General features: G+C 31.4%; 2 protein-coding genes across 5 annotated transcripts; both read right to left on the reverse strand.

Moving 5' to 3' along the window:
• Nucleotides 1-2,385: 2,385 nt before the first annotated feature.
• On the reverse strand, nucleotides 2,386-3,072 carry LOC149494408 (uncharacterized). The gene has a single exon (XM_089725312.1). The coding sequence runs from the start codon at nucleotides 3,006-3,008 to the stop codon at nucleotides 2,406-2,408; it is 603 nt and encodes a 200-aa protein (XP_089581438.1). The 5' UTR covers nucleotides 3,009-3,072; the 3' UTR covers nucleotides 2,386-2,405.
• A 4,040-nt stretch (nucleotides 3,073-7,112) lies between these two features.
• LOC105635583 (Afadin/alpha-actinin-binding protein) lies at nucleotides 7,113-13,411 on the reverse strand. Of its 4 annotated transcripts, none has more exons than XM_012218658.4 (16): nucleotides 13,167-13,410; nucleotides 13,045-13,073; nucleotides 12,765-12,876; nucleotides 12,571-12,668; nucleotides 12,107-12,203; nucleotides 11,927-12,016; nucleotides 11,745-11,807; nucleotides 11,527-11,601; nucleotides 11,379-11,444; nucleotides 11,232-11,309; nucleotides 9,123-9,233; nucleotides 8,963-9,040; nucleotides 8,748-8,867; nucleotides 8,204-8,247; nucleotides 8,089-8,116; nucleotides 7,113-7,427 (listed from the first exon to the last, which is right to left on the reverse strand). In XM_012218658.4, exons 1-16 carry the CDS (start codon nucleotides 13,197-13,199, stop codon nucleotides 7,419-7,421), a joined length of 1,131 nt encoding a protein of 376 aa, XP_012074048.1. In that variant the 5' UTR covers nucleotides 13,200-13,410; the 3' UTR covers nucleotides 7,113-7,418. The 4 variants fall into 4 exon arrangements, with proteins under 4 accessions (XP_012074048.1, XP_020535566.1, XP_020535567.1 ...); XM_020679907.3 differs by having other exon boundaries at nucleotides 8,089-8,119; XM_020679908.3 differs by lacking the exon at nucleotides 11,745-11,807 and having other exon boundaries at nucleotides 8,089-8,119; nucleotides 13,167-13,411.
• Nucleotides 13,412-17,556: the final 4,145 nt, after the last annotated feature.

A 17,556-nucleotide genomic window follows, 5' to 3' on the forward strand; every position in this document is an offset into this window, starting at 1 on the left:
AAACTATACTTTCTAAAATATTTAAATCATTTAATGAGACAGTCATATCTGGATAGACCTCAAAAGAGATTGGTCCTTCACTTAAGCTAGTCTCAACTGATCCTAATAAAGAATCTTGAAAATTTAAAAATCTAGCATCTCGTACTACTGCAAGAATACTAGTATTTAATCCTTCTCTGGTTAAAGGTTTTATACCTACTTGAATTAATCCGATGTGAATATATTTATATTTTTTACTTTTATGATGTTGCAAAGTTTTAGAAGACAAAAGAGTTATTCTTTCAAAAGGTTTACTTAATTGAAAATCTCTTTCTTCGGTTTTAATAACATAATCAGTTTTAAATAAATTAAATTTAGAAATTTTATAAATTTGTTCTTTATCAACTTTAGGAATTTCCCATTCATCAATAGCTTTACTAAAATCTTGTAAAATTAATTCATTTCTATTTATTACCCTTTTAATTTCGAAGTTATCTGAGTCTTCAGATCTATTACTACTAGCCGATCTACATAATAAAGGATCCATTTTATAAGATATCATAAATATTAATGACAACTGTCCGGTTATACCCTCCGGTTATACCCTTTTACTGCCCTTCACTCATGGGTCTTACACGGGTTCAATGGAACGGGTTCAGTGGCACAATGTCAAGACTATCTATGATATATTATAAAACGAAGGCTTTATATGTATACCAATTAGCAGATCTAAATTCCAAGGCTCTGATACCAACAAATCCGCAAATCCGGCTGCTTAGGTGTCCGAAGGTATAAGCGAGAGGGGACTGGTTACCCGCACCTCAGGATCGTGACAACTTGCGGTACCACTTAATTCTGTTTTACGGGCTGAATCGATTTGTGCCTCACGACACGCCCAACCTACCCCATTGAAGGGCTGACGCGCAAAACTAAGTGGCGTCCCATTAAGGGCCCTTGGCCACAGAGCCGCATTCGTCGAATAGGGTAACCTGGGGGTAAGAGCCTCTGCTTCGTCACAAGGTCACAAAGTGAGAGCCCCCGAACATTATGGGGAACCCAGGCTAAGGTTGCAGGAACCCTAAACCTTAATTAAAATAAAATCAATTAAAATTGGTTGAGTTAATTGATAAATATTAAATTTATTTGTGATTTGTATGTTGTATATAAGTATGCTCTGTGGTTGCACCTTAGTGTGATCTTCCACATCAGAAATATCATTCTTGTATGTTTATAAATAAATACTATTAAAATTAAAAATCTTTGGTATATCAGCTGGAAACACATAACCTCCTGGTGTTTATCATTGCACTTGATAAACAAGGGAAACCTTGTGCTACAACGCTACGTACCAAGAAAATAGTAATGATTTATATGATTATAAATCCTATTGATAATAGTATATTATTTGACATATATATTAATGATATCTTGATTAATATGTATATTGATAATGATCGCTACTTAGTTCATGCTTATATAGGTTTTGATATGTATGATATGTTTATTAATTTGTAAATATTAAAATTAACTTAATATCTGAGTCTGAGTAATTAAACGGTCCTTTTTCTCTTTTGTATATATATATATATATATATATATATATATATATATATATATATATATATATATATATATTAATGAAAGTGATCCTTTTATTTATATCTTAAATATGAAGTCTTCATGGTCTCCAATAATACAATAACTTTAATCAAACGAGGCAAAGAATTAAAAGAGGTAAAAAAAAGAGAATAATGATGTAGCCTTTGATGAGTGGCCAAAAGCTGTGCCGCTTGATTTCCTTCATGATATATGTGATGAATGGAAGAGGAGTGGAGATGCAATAGGTCAGCAACACGTAACAAAATGAAGGATCTACTCTAGTCCATTGTGCCCGATTAACTAAAGCAACTAGATCCTGAAAATTTATTTTCACCTGGATGGGATAAAATCCTTTATAAATGCTCCAGAAGAGCCCCCAAATCAATGCTTCAAGCTCTACATCATAAGTTGTCCTCTCAGCAAACATAAAACAAGCGGCAGGATGGGTTCAAGAGGACTCAGTTGAGAAATGGGGCTCACCCTCTCTTACAAACTTGGCACATTTTGCCCGTTTCAAAATTTGTTTCTCTTTGTTTTAGAATTCTATTTTTATTTTCTAAAAATTTCTAGATTTTTTTCTTTATTTGGATGCATGTAAAGGTAAAACACAATTAGGAAATGAAGATAAATAACTTTGTTTTTTTTTAAAAAAAAAAAAAAAAAAAAAAAAAAAAAAAAAAAAAAACGTATCTGCGGTTACCATATATAAAGATTATGTAAATTGTATACATTTTGTAATAGTCATATATTAAGTTCTTGATTTATAAAACTTATTAATAGACCTAATAAAATAATAGTTTACCACTTAAATACATAGATAAGTAATATTATCGAATATGCCTTGCAACGCATACAACAAATGAAGTAAAATTCCAAGGACTATTAGGAGATGAATCTGATCTTGACGATTGTCTTGAATTACGATTAGAGAAAGACAATGACATTGATGAAGAGGAAGAGCTTGAATTACGCGGCGAGACCATAAATTCTTCATCAGAACTACAAAACTCGGATCCATCAAACTTATCGGAGCTAATAGTAGCATTATTTTTAACAATAGTAGCTTTCGATGGAAATCCTCTTGATCTCTTGCTTTTCTTGAAATATTTCCAAAACTTAAGTCTTGATTTTATTGAAACATTACTCACATCATCAATAACAATGTTTGGCTTTGGTAGACCTAAGCTAAGCATGGCAGGCGGGGGACTAAGTGGGGGGAGAATTTCTTCTTTGGGCGGATTTTTAGGCGTCCCCGGCTGCATTTCCCATTGAAAGGGCACCCCCTCAGCACTCCGGTAGTAGAAAACACCCGACGAGCAACCAACAGAAGAATTTCTTGAAATAACTTTGTTGAAGAAGAACTCATTCCCTTGAAGAATCGAAACTCCTCTTTTCTTAGTGAACTTATAACTACGATGCTCACAATCCATAGTTTTTGCTTAAAGAATATTGGTATTGAAAATGTTTATATATATATATATATATGTATTTAAGAATGGTGGTATTTCTTTTCTTTTGTAATATGAGAATATGCAATTCTTTTGCTGGAGGGTTTATGGTGAATCAAAAGTTGCATATAAATAGAGAGATTTTTGCAGTTTATTAGGGAAATGATGGAGTGGTAGGGCACATGATATTGTTGCTTTGATGATTAAAAATTTATTTTTATTTTTTGTTGACATTTATTATAGGAATTATATATACACGTCTCTCCCTTTGACTTTGAACTTCTCATGTTACTTGCTAGGCGAATGATAAGAGCTCTTTTGGTGCAGGCAAGCAATCATAAGATAAAAAAGATAGAGAGTTTGTCTTTGTTGCTAATGTTTTTGTTTTGTCTTGTTGCACATGCAAATTACCAAAACCTTAAGACATGGTTAACTTTTCTTGGTGTTTACCTCTTCATTAATAATTCTCCATTTGTAGGAAATAATCTAATTTTTGATAATAAATTCTTAATTTAAGGGATTGAACGATAACAATTCTTTTTTTTTTTTACTTGAGCAATAGAATTTGGTTAAAAAATAAGTAAGCTTTTCCGCAATTTATATGAATTGTTAGCTCTCTAGTTAAAGAATAGATTTTTTTTTTTTTTTTTTTTTGTTCATTAGGTTTTATTTGGAGTTTAAATCTATAATTTTTATAAACTTTAAAAATACTCCAAAAGATACCGGTGATTTAAAAAAAAAAAAATACTCCAATGAGAAATGACAAGTGGGTAGGGTCTCTTTGGGTTCAGATTAATTTGGGTTAGTGGGTATTTTTGAATGGTTTGTCTTGGTCACCTGGGCTTGGGAATGGGAAAGCATTGGTTCATGCATTAGTTGATTCTCATAAAGGATTTTAGATTAAGTTTTAGTTTAAATACACGAATGGTTTTGCTATTTATACCAATTAATTAGCTGATAATTTATAACTGTTGATCGATAGAGGTTAGCTGATTAATGTTAATATTTGGTAAATTTTTGGTGACGATTGTTGTTAAATTTTATATGACCATTAAGAGTATAAATTGTTTTATACATTATGATCTATAATATATATTTTTTCTAAATTTCTATGGTAAAGATGTACATAGTATTAATTAAATTTTTTAAAAATCACATCTACTAGAAAGTTTTTATTTTCAAATAACTATTAACAAAATGATCATAAAAAGATACTCTCTCCATCTCATATATATAGACCTAATTTGACTTTCACATTAATTAAGAAAAACTAATTAATATGGTTGAATTACATCTTTTGTTTAAGTTTTTTCCAAAATATCCCTTGATAATATTAAATGATGGACATCAATTGGGAATGTGGATGTAAATTAAATGGGGGTATGTTAAGAAATTGGATAATAAATGATGTTTTAAAAAAGAAAATAGGACAGGACTGATGAAAAAGGAAAGTGAGCTTATATATATCGGTCGAAGGGAGTATTAAATAAAAAAAAATAACAATTATTTTTATGAGATTAATAAAATTTAAATATAATATCAATACAAATTAGCTACCAACTAATAAAAAATAATAATAAAAAAGCTCCAAAACAAAGCTAATGGAATCGGCAATTGATTAGTACTTATATTAGCTATTAACTTACCGAACACCTACAACCTAATTGTTGGATATAAATCAAATGCAGTTGTATGAATGTGTTGAACTAAGTGTCCTCTAAGTGAATCATATGATGTCAAAATCAAATTATACATCTGATTAATTTGTCAAAAAATTGAGATTTTTAAAAATTATATTTTTACTAATTTATTTTATATCAAAACAGGATTTATATTAATTTCAAGCCAAATAAGATGAATTATATTCATTTTGAGTAAGACCAATGTGTTAATTTAACCTCAATAAATCCAAATCATTTCAAATTTCATGCAAATGCATGGTTCCCTTTCTCATGCCACAGGAACAAATCACGATTTGGGAGGTACCTTTAAGATTGATTCATTGAATGTTTATCCATATGTTTAGTTGACCTTGACCCTCTCCTCTTCTTTCTTTAACCAGAAGCTCACTGAACAAGTGGAGAAATGTATATATATATATATTCTCACCACCGGCCTCAAAAAGTAAAAAACAAATCATTGGAGTGTTGGGTCGTATGTCCGCTGCTAAATCAACGGAAAACATCGGTGCAAGAGAAGTATGAGTTTAAAGAAAAGAAAGGAATATTATGTATTAAAACGTGCGTACATCAAATGTTAATTAAATGGCTTTATTTTTTAAAATAAAAAATAATTATAAGTTGTGATTGAAAATTAGATATGTTTCAAAATATTTATTTATTGAGAGTATTTATATCTAATAAATTCTATATATATTTCGGTTCAATGGAAGACTAATTATTTCCCTAGTGTTCACTTGAAATATTTCAATAAATCAATGATTTCAATTAACTGAATTTTCAAATTGGTTTACATGGATGTTTTGAAATTTCAATTCGTTATTTTACCCTAGTTAAAGTTTTGTATTCTCTTCCTTTAAATTTTTTTTTATACTTGAACGAGGTATTCAGATCCGTGTTTATTTAACGGTCCACAAACTTAACTAATTCCTATTCTCCTTCAGAGTCGAAAGAAAGTTTGCATTGCAGATGATCAAATCCATAACTTAAACCATGGTGATTAACCCCACAAGTACTCTTTGCCTTGAATTATCCTATTCGGGTTCTTATATATATAAATTTAAATTTATTTGAATTTAGGTAATTTATATTTAAAATCATTAATTTGAATAATTTACGTACCCTTGTTAAGTTTAAAATTTATTTACGCCACACGATTGAGTGATATTTATATGTAATGGTATTTGTGAATAATTTATAATTTTATTTCCGAATCGCTGAAAGTCGGAATAAAGGCGTCAAGTCAGTTCCTTCAGTCTTGAATGCAGGGGACAGTTCTTTTACTCAGAAACATGAAGGTTAAACTTTTGTTATATACATATAAAGGTGGAAAATAACCTAAAAAATTATTTTCTAAATCTTAATCAAATTTTGGAATACTAAATAAATATTTTTCAACTTTCTTAGAAAATTTTTCTAAAAAACTATTCCAGTTTTCTGCAAATAAATATACTCCAAGAGAGAAACCAACGCAAATAAATATACTCCAAGAGAGAAACCAACTCAAATCGGATCAAACTCAAAAATTTAAACAATCCTAAATTTAAGAAGAGACGTAAAATCTCTTTATCGGGAAAACCTTAAACTAAAATCGCTCGTAAGTACGATAGAGACCAGTGATCTTGACCATAGGCCTTTTTTATCGTCAAACGAGTCCGACCATGGAAATATATATTTACATCATTATTGTTTCTCTTTCTCTCTTCATTCTTAATTACCGAATGTAGGATTACTGCCCTTAAAAGTATAAGCATACATATGTTTATTATCATAATACATAAATAAATTATTAAATTAATTAAATATTTATTATTTAGATTTAAAAATATCAAAAGTCTAATTATCTATAAGTTGTAATTACATATAATAAATCTTAAAAAATAAATTTTGAAAAAATTAAAAATTTTCAAAATTAAACCATCCATTAAAAGGACCTTTTTGACTAATACCGGATAGGTACCTTAAGGTAACTCCAACTAAAACAGTGTAATACAGCCGATACCAGAATTCCTGTACTAGAAAAATACCCATATTGCTTCTATCCCTAAAAGTAAAGAGTCCCCCACATAAACATATTAGCTAAAAATGAAATTGATCCTGGAGTTTGACGATAGAATTTATAAAATTGAAGTAATGGGATTAATTTTTCTAGTCATTTACCCTAATTAATCATTTAAAAAAGAAAATTTAGATTTTTTTTTTTTTTTTTTTTTTTGCTCCATAAATTGAAGGCAAGCTCAAGCATGAGAGGTTGGCTTGACCAGAATTTTATCAAGCCTCGAGTTGGGTTAAACTCGAAAGCTCAACAATAAAGTTAAATATGAGCTGTGCTTGAGTTTCATATTATTTAAATGACTGAATATCTAAAAGCTCAAGCTCAGTAAAGATCTAATGAGTAGAGCCTGAATTTTTCAAAACTCAATTTCGCTCAGACTCATTTATATAGCTAAAATTTTTATAAACATAAACAAAATGGACAGAATTTTTCTATGAGCTAATGTCAGCATATGCCATCACATCTAACAACAGCTTAGATACTAATTACATTAACACTATGGCATGCAACTGATTTTCAATGTTAAACAAAAATAACCATACTGAATACTCTGGTTATAATAAGGTGTTGCTCTTCTTGCTTGCACCATGCATCTTGCTATATAGCCAGCTTCACCGAACTCGATACCAAAATGTGGATATTATCAAGCTTGTAATATCATACTCCCTGATGATCAAAAAGATAAGTTGATAACACGAGCAGCTCTAACGACATGAAGTTGTACTACTAGATAAATGAAAAATGACTGCTAAGACCTATTCAGGAATGCAATAAATAACCAATTCAAATGTTGGTCCGGACATAGACATACACGTGACAAGTAATTGAATAAATTAACCACAATGCCAAGGTCGGACGCTTTAGATGTGCCAGAATAGAACAAAGCAATATCCTGCTACCAACTTTTCTTTGTAGGGCTTAATTTCATATAAAACATCCCATATGGTAGTTTTCAGTTTTGCAGATTAAACAGCTGAGCAGAGCAAGATCGGATCAGGGGTAAACCCAACCTGTGAGGAAGGGTGACAACTTTCTCCCCCTCCCCCAAACCCAAAGAAGAAAAAAAAAGAGTAATTCAGTCATTTGACTTTTATGATTTTTACATCTTTAATTATAACTTAACTAGTCATAGTCACTAGTGGTTTTACTGCTAAAGCTAATACTTTACAAATCCCAAGTTGAACAGGAAGTTTCTAGTTCTAGTAATAACCTGACAAAAACAAGATCACATAAACTTTTCATTTTCTAAAAGCACATAAATGGCAAATTCAAGCATCAAAACTCAGCCAGCAAAAGTATCAATAGTCTCAATCAAAGTATTTCATACCTCAGCTGGCGATGAAATGATAGATTCCCTGCTAAAATTTAAAATTATAATTCAGTTTTCCACATAAATGCATACAACCATCTTAAATGCATGAACGAATCAGATGTGAGAATACCTTGGCCTCTCAGACTTAGCAAGATGTTTAGACATTATGGATGCCTGAAAAAAGGATCCAAAGTTATTTTTTATTTATCATGAAACCAGGAAATAAAGAATAATAAAGAAAGATGTGCGGAGGATGATAGTTTTAATTATTCTGTTGACAGCAGTAGAACTGCTTTAACACAATAAAATACAACATTTTGAACTTGAAGAAATAGGGGAAGGGTTGAGCCCAATTCCATCTGTAAGACCATTTGCAAAAACAGTTTTCCAAAACAGGAAGCAGTGAGAATACCAAGGTAGTAAATATAAGAAAGATGTGCTCATAAAATCATTGCGAATAATTGCAGAGATATTCTCCAAAAGCACATAGCAAAGGATCATTGACATGCTTGATAATATTGCTTTTGAACCTGGTAACCGATTAGTTGTATATAGCATTCAGTCACATCAAATTAGCAAAACAGATAATGAAATAATTCTTCTAATCTAGACAGGAAACATGATTTAAGGATTCAAATCAAATGTCTAATTTGTAAAATGGAAAGGTTTAGTACCTGCTCCTGGATTATGCTCCTTGCCTCAACAAGTTGAGCTTCTAGTTCAAGCTCTCTCTCAGTTGCTTCAGATGTGACTTCTGCTCCTTTCTGTGCATCTTGTAGTTGAACCATGCGCTCCTTGAAATTTAAAAGCATAAACAAAATCAATTACTTGCTCTCCCCAGGATCCTTTCCTTACAAGGACATGATGACAATGGAAAGAGCAAAAGTACCTTTATGGAAGCCATCTTAGTTCGGAGACTTTCCTCAATTTGATCTCTGGCCATGTGAAAAGGCAGGTCAAAGACATCCTGTAAATTGTGAAGTATTTCAGCAGTCATGGATGACACTTGACCCATTGAGAATACTTAAAAATATAGTAGTTGTCAATACCGTCTTTCCTCCCAAGGGAGACTGTGAAGGGTCAGTTTCATTTCTTCCATTGACAGGCGAAGATTGTTTTGCTGAACCATTTGGAGCATTAAAGAAATCACGCATATCAACCTGTAAACAAGATTTTGCAAACTGAGACCAGAATGTAGTGCCCCAAGAGCAAAGAAAAAACTCAACATAAAATCTTAATGATTAAAAACATGATGACGCCACTAGAAAATAAGAAAAGGATATGATTTGGTACCTAAAGATCTCACTGAAAAAATATACATAAACAGCAGAATAAGCATTGTATGTGATGAAAGGATAAACTTTTGCAGTAGACCATAGTTAGTAAAGGCACGCCTTACGCCTCAACAGTCCTCAGGCGGGCGACTTCACTCAGGCTATTGCCTCTGGATAGAGGCGTGCGCCTTTTTGCCCCTCTTTTGCAGCCAAGCCTCAAGAAAGGCACGCCTTTATATTTTTTGTTTTCCAGAACAAGTCACGTAGGGTTTTCTTTCAATATAAAGCTATCTAGCCACCATTTGCTTACACAAAATAATAAATGAATAAAATAAAATTAAATACAACACAAAAACCAGTGATGTGCTTTGTGATCCAACCTCCACTCCTTCATCTAGCACTCACCTCTTGGAATCTAGTCTTTAGCCCATATCCATTCGGATATGCCTCTTTCAATTTCTCTTCCTATATTTGCTTTCTATTTTTTTTCTTTTTTTCTTTTTTTGATTCTATTCTTTTCTGTCTCAAATCTAATATCTTAAAATAGACTTGTCATATTGCCATTTTTTTCTGATTTATGTGTGTTCCTTTCGATGTTTTTCTAGTTTTTTTCTCTCTCTCTCTCTCTTTTTTTTTTTTTTTTTTTTTGATAAATTAAATTATAATTTTCAGATTTATGCATTTTATTTTATGTTATTCTAATTTTTTGCACCTCACTTCACTCAGGCACGCGCCTTCGCCTGGAGGCTAGTGCCTAGGCTCCAGCAGCCCTTTGCACCTTAGTAAGCCTTGCGCCTTTAATCATTATGCAGTAGAAGACCATAAGTCTTCAGGATTTATCAAGCATCAACATGTCGAAAATGGTGTTTTCCCTTTCTATTGTTGCATAATTATTTTTTTAATTTTTTATTTTTTTAACAAGTTGTTACATGGTGCTTTACCTCATCCAAAGGAATAAGCGTTTATGCACTGTGAATAGCACAGGGAATACCATTTTGATATGACAAATGATATTTCAAGTAGCATAAGGGTGATGCAGATTACCAAACAACATATTCATTGCTGAATTGGCGTATGATAGAATAATGAAAAATCATCAAAATCCAAAACTATATCAGCATGCAGGTAACATAGAAAATCAAAAATCTGAATATTCACATGCATACAACAAATAGCATGTTATAAATCAATAGAACAAGACATGTCATAAATCTTTTACATTTTTTTGGCTCTTTTATCATTTTTCCCCTCCTTCCAAGAAGAATACCATTTTCTGTATTCCAATTTGCTAATTAAGGAACAAGGAGAAGAAAAACATAGACATTCAAGGTTAATTTGCTTGGCAGTGTACATTTCATCCTTTGCATCTTTTATACTATATGTTCTAGAAATTGGCACCTCTACCTAGCAGGAAATTACAATACTTAAATCAAAGATCAATCATCAATTTTTCGTGCGGATAGATTAAAAAACAGAAATTTGTGTTCCTGACATTCAGATATGAATTCATATAGTCACAACACCCAACAGTAATAAAATTCACTTGGACCACATTCCAAGAACATCAAAGGACAACCAATGCACATATGACCTCTGAACTAGGGAGATATACTGACATAGACTATGCAACCTTCCCTCCTCATACATTAGGCTGTTTCAATGTATCACCTATGATACCCATATCACAATGGAGCAACCTTAACATAGTGCCAAAACACAGACTTCCTATGAAAGGAGCACTGTGAACAATTGGACATCAACAAATACCTATAAAGTTTTTACACAACACAATCCTATTGCTCTAACTAGCACAAAGTATACACCAATTCAAGAGCCACAAAAAAGGGTAAGAACAACAATAATAACTGAAAGATAAAAAGAAACCTGCATTGACCGCAACAAAGCCCTTAAATCAGCATTCTCTTGCATCAGTTCTTGATTCTTAGCCTCATAAGCATCCACCTGCCAACAGCATATCACAGTCATAACTCACCAGTGGTTATGAATTCCCAAGTTAATCAACATACATACTATTTTCTTATAGAAATCGTTATCTGTCTTCTTCCCATTCCATGTCCCTCGCTGCCTGCCTTCTTTCTGCAATCATAAAAAGCCATTACAGGGGCAGGATTATATACACCAGAACCAGAAGATTGACATGTGCAAGTCCGATTAGTACCTGAAGCAAATTCATTATCTCCATGCCTGATCTTGATTCCTTCTTTTTCTCCATCAATACTTGATTCAGCCTCTCCTGCAAATCAAGTTAAAGTACAGAATTCCAATTTGAATATCTTGTTCACTCCCCATATTACTCCCAACATGAAATCCTAAGCATGAACAAAGAAAGCCAATTCATTCTCTGCATACAAATAACAGCAAGTAAATACAACCTACCTGCAGCTTTATGTACTCCTTTTCTTTTTTCTTCATTTCATGTACTTGTTGAGTTCTAACTTGCTTTAGTCACATCAACGTATCAATGAACATTTATTAGGAACTATACATTCTGCCCACCAGCGACCACTCGCAAAAATACACCAAAAAAATGCTAACAATAAGTCAAAATATTCTCTAACCTGATTACCAATGACCATCCTTTGGAATTCATCTCGTTCCTGCTGCAGCTTTTCAATTTGTGCCTTAAAAGCTGCTGTAGCTTTAGCTTCCTACTTGTAAATTAATTCCACAAGCATCAACAAACTGTTCAAGTTTATACCTAAATTAAACGTCACTTCCTAGAACTATAATTCTCTAACCGTTCGTGTAATTGTTGCTATTTCCCTATCTTTGCCTTGTAACTGTGTCTCAAGCCTCTCCACTTTTGCTTCCAACCGTGATATATCCGACAGTAATCTGGAAGTTGGAAGTAATGCTTATGAAAATAATCAATCATTGAATGTAGCCAACAGACAAGAGTCAACACAAAGCCGTAGCATTATATTCAATAAAGAAGCACATTACAATAAATAATCGCCCACAAAACATCACAAAACAAAATAAAAAATAAGCCCACACACCGAAATCAATTATAACCTGTTCAAGCTGAATTTTCATCAAAACTTTGGTTGGATCATCAATTAGAAACTAAATCAACTACATCGTAATTTAAAAATAACAAGAAGGTGATTCCCAAAAACAGATGCATCCAAAACAAATAAATTATCTAACAAATGATGTATACACAATTAAATAAAAAATTATGTTTAGCAACAAAGCTTACCTCTGCCTCTGCTCATTAGCAGAGCCTCTAAATTCAATGTCACGCTGTCTCTGTTGAAGCAAAGAGTATATGCAATTGCAGGTCCTGGCAATGGAAACCTAACCAAGTAGACCCAACAGTTTCAAATATTAGAAAACAGTAAAAAAATTTTTAAAAAATAAAAAATAAAGAGAGCAAGATCGAGAAGGACGCACCGGATCATTGGCAAAGAGGTCAAGAGAGGCAGGGAAACCAAAGGTAACAAGAGTTTGATTCAAGTACTTAGCACAGTGTTCCAGGTTGCTTGCATCAGCAAATGTATAATCTCTGCACCATAAAATCAAAACCCTAACTCCCAAATTAAACACAGAAAACATAACAAACATCAAAAGTATAATTTGTACATTTCGAATCAGAAATCAACATAACCACAGAGATCAAATTCACAGATACAATGTATGTGTAGAAAAACCATAAAAATGAAACAGCACTAACCCGATTAAGAAGGCAGAAGCAGTGGAAGTCTGTAGAAGAGAAAATATAAGAGTAAGCAATATAGAGTTAACAGAAAAAGAAAATGTAAAGAGACAGAGAGAAGAAGAAGAAGAAGATCGTACATTGAGATCTAAGTCTGTATCAGTAGCCGGCATTGTGGAGAGAGGGAAAGCGAGAGAGGTTAGTTATGGATTAGTTATCTTACGACAGAGAGTTCTTGCTCTGTTGTTCTGTGTTTGTCCCTGCGAGGGATTTTGAAAACTGAAATTGGTTTTGGCACGAAGATCTAAAATAGTAAAATGAACTTTTATTTGAAGTTGAAGTTTGATGGTTTGGTTAAATCCTAACGAGTTTCTTCTAATGTGATTGTCAGTGGGCTTTTTCTAACTCTAGGTGTCTGATCTTTTAAGTGAGGTGTCACTGTTTGATTGGACATCTGTCTCTTATTTTGAATTTCATTTTTGCTGGCTAATCATATAAAAATACCTCAACTTTTCTGTGTTGCTGCAAAATCATCCTAAATGGACCTCCACCATGGACTAGGGCTCTGCAAAACCCATATCGATCGGAAAACTCGAACGGTCTGAACCGATCTGACTGAAAATATAAAATTATAATGAATTTTTCAGATCGGATCAGTCAATTTGAGGGGTGTATATCCCTTATTTGATTTGGGTAGATCGGTTAAATACATTGTTTAATCTAACTCGGCCTGAAAAATGAAAAAATTAATGCTTTTTAATTTCCTCTTATGACTTACTCTTCTTTCTTTCTTCTTTTACTTGTAAAATTAAAAATTCCAAATCAAAATCAATTTTTTCTTGAGCAACAAAATTTAAGATTTACTAGTTTAAATTTTCATGTTTTCTATTTCTATCGTGTATGTTAAATACTTAATTAAAATTTTTGATTTGTTATGGTTTGGTTTTGATTTGAAGATGAAAAATTACGATTTGATTGGGCTATGATTTTTTTCATTATGAATGTTTAATGTTGATTATGGTTTGATTATTTTTTTATTATGGTTGTTTGAGCAATAATTATTTTTCTAGACTTTTTTTTTTTTGTTATGATTTGATTATGGATCCAAATAAAAATTTTGATTATGCAAGAGTCATATAAAAAAATATTTAACCCATAAAAAAATATTTAATTGAAATTCCGATTAAATGGGCGACAAATAACCCGACCCGATTTTAATAGGGTTATTCGGATGAAGCCAAACTTTTAAAAGGCTGAGTCGATGAAACCATTCCCCTTATTTTGTGTGCCGGGTATATCGGGTGGAACCCAAGCCGATGGTTACTCACCCCTATTATGGACAACCCATTATGAAACTACTTAAATATATTAACATCTCATTTGGAGATTAGTGGGAAGATTTGGTTTCCAATATAAGTTAGATAATTATCATTTTTTATTAGATATATTTTCCATATATTGAAATGGCAATTTATTACAACAATAAATAAAATATAATTAATTCAATTTCTTCTCTCTTTTGGTTTTTGAAAATTCAATTTTTTTTTAAATTTATTCGGTAAGTTTTATTCAATTCGATTTAACAATTGGTTTAAAATTGACCAAACCAATCGAATGTTCACCCCTACAAACAACATAACCTTGGTTAACTTAACCTAAGGCTTAAAACTCTCGTTTTGATAATCTTAAGTTATTATACCACTTCCTCTCTCACAACTTCATTTGCCTCACCATTCCCATCATATTCCAATTGCCATGTTGCTAACTTCTACTTTCTCCCTCAGCCCTCCTTCAGTCACATGCTCCCCTCTGTCTCTCCGTTAAACTTTGCCATTTATGTGTTAGCATATGACATAAAGGTAAAGTAACTTTTGGTGTATTTAGGGATTTACTTTGCAGACTACTATAGATATGGATTTTGGAGTTGAAATGAGCGAAGATTCGGTGAATTCCACACCCAATGGTTCTTTGGTATAGGAAGGGGACCCTAAAGATTTTGAATTTTTGAGGTGGATGGATAACAAGCTCTCACACCTAAGAATATGAAGATTGTGAATCTGATGTTTAGGGTCACAATTTACGTTTAAGAGTTGATGAATCCTTTCACACGTATCATATATATGATCATAAGATATGCAAATTCCTTTTTAATTGCTTTTGCCACTTGTAAATTCATTTAATCATCATTACGCAATAATTTGATAGCATAAATAACTGGAATTCACAAAAGGAAATCATTTACCTTTTTATAGTTACAGTAAATTCCATTAATCATTTTGTGCTGTTGTTTGAAGAAAAAGGATAATGGTGTGGTAGTAGTGTATTGAAAGGGAAGGTTGTTAGTGGTGGGGGTGAGAAGCCCAAGGAGGAGTTTGGGAGTGGAGTGCATGGTTTGGGGTTGAGGGAGAAGACATGGTTTGGCGTTGCGGTTGGGTTAGTTTAACCCTTGTATCAGTAAGTATTGTTTATTCATTTTCTAGAACATAAACTTTAAATTAAGGTTCAATTGTTATAAAAGTTTTAAATTGGGGTATCATGGAGATTAAAGTCAGAATATGGTATAATTGTTACAACTTGCAAAGATCATGGTATTTTAAACGCATTGCTCATTAATTATTCTATTTCAACTTTATTATTATCTAGATATCTCTACTAAACTTTATTTTTCTTAATTATAGTATTTAAAAAGGGATAATTAGCCAATTACATTTATTTTTCTAAAAGAATTGAGGTGATTCAATCATTTTGTTAATTCTTATGTAAAGTAAAAAAATTTAAAATTTAATGAAATATATAAAATATACTCACTCCGTCCAAAAAGATAATTCATATTTCTTTTTTAATTTGTTCTAAAATATAGTTCACTTTCGTTTTTTGTATTATAGTTAATCTTTAAATTCTCTATTTACAATAAAAAAATTTATGAGAGTAGTTGTTGGCTCACAAAGAGCCAGGATCATGCCACTTAAATTGTCCATTTTGTCCCGATTATTTTTATTAAATTGTTCATTTTATCCTCGTTCAAAATAAAAATTGGTATGCTTAGAGGAGGGAATAGAGAATGAAAATTTGTAATTGAAAAATGTTATTCTCTCTCGTTCTTTAATGAAAATTCGAAATCGGTGAGATTTTCAACACACATGCAGGACGTTTGCTTTTCAACTTTTCCTTCAACCAATTATATAAACTTTATTTTTTTTTTCGCTTTAATAGTACATTCAAAGTTCAAGAGGAAAAGAAACAAAAACAAATTGATTTCATAGAGTACACGTTCAGAATATGTAAATTGCAAAATTTTAAAATTTTAACATCTTTCAAAATTAGTCTTGAATGTTAATCTTAGAAACAAAATCAGTCTTGAATATGTAAAAAATGTTAATCTTGTATAAAAACTAATGGCTCATATGTTCATTATAAATTAATATTATCTTCGTTCCATTTTGTTTGCATAGTTCAACAAAATATACATATGAAGAATTTAATCCATAAAAATTATTTTGTCCTTTTTTACTCTAACTCTTTAGTATGTTAATAAAAGTCCTTGATTTAATAAACAATTATAAAGTTATTATGAAAAAAATAATCATTTATACATACAAATTTAGAAACATAGGAAAATAATTATTTCGTCACTGACATTTGACCAAATTAACTAACTCATTCCTCCAGTTTGACAATATTAATTACTGGTCCCCGATGTTTACCTATGTAAGACTATTTAGTCATTCCGTCCAATTTTGGGGCTTTTTGCCTACCCCGGTAAATAAGCATGGCCACCGGAACCGAACCGTACTGTAAATTAACCAGAATTGGACCGAAACCGTCGGTTCAAAATATTGAACCAGAACCGGCGGTTCAAGGGTCGGTTAAGATTCATGTGAATGTTAGAATCTGAACCTGAACTGGCCCTGAACCAGCAGTTCCAGTCTGGTTCGAACCGAAAATTTTCTATTTTTAATTTCAAAATGATAATCACTTAATCTATTTTATACATCTCTAAAAGTCTCAATAATATTTTACTACATGATATACTTTACCTAAGATTTTTTTTTTAAAAAAAATACACTTTACTTTAAAAGTTAAAAATCTAAAAAGTAAAAGGTAAAAAAAGAGAAAAATATTTAATCTAAACTTATATTGTTTTTAACTTTTTTTTTTTACCCTTTTAAATTGTTTACTAAGTTAAAAATTACATTCTTTTGAAGTATTTTTCAAATTTTTCTTATAATGTATTTAATTAATAACATTTAAACAAAATAAAGTGATAACTTATTTGATTATTTTGTAAATTTAATTAATTTTATTCTTATAATAAGCATTCTAAAATTTATTTAAAATAAAATTTACTAATATTTTTTAAACTCATATTAATATTTTCAAAAGAAAAATGTAACTTTAGAACTGATTTAAAAAAAAAAAAACATATATCGCTGTAAACCTGATTAGAACCATCGATTCATCGAAACCGCACCAGAACCGAAATCAACGGTTCAAGGGTTAGTTCAGATTCAACATTTTAAAAATTTTGAA

This window comes from Jatropha curcas, chromosome 8 (genome assembly GCF_041381405.1).
Source record: "Jatropha curcas cultivar XTBG-Jc1 chromosome 8, XTBG_Jcur_1.0, whole genome shotgun sequence".
Taxonomy (NCBI): domain Eukaryota; kingdom Viridiplantae; phylum Streptophyta; class Magnoliopsida; order Malpighiales; family Euphorbiaceae; genus Jatropha; species Jatropha curcas.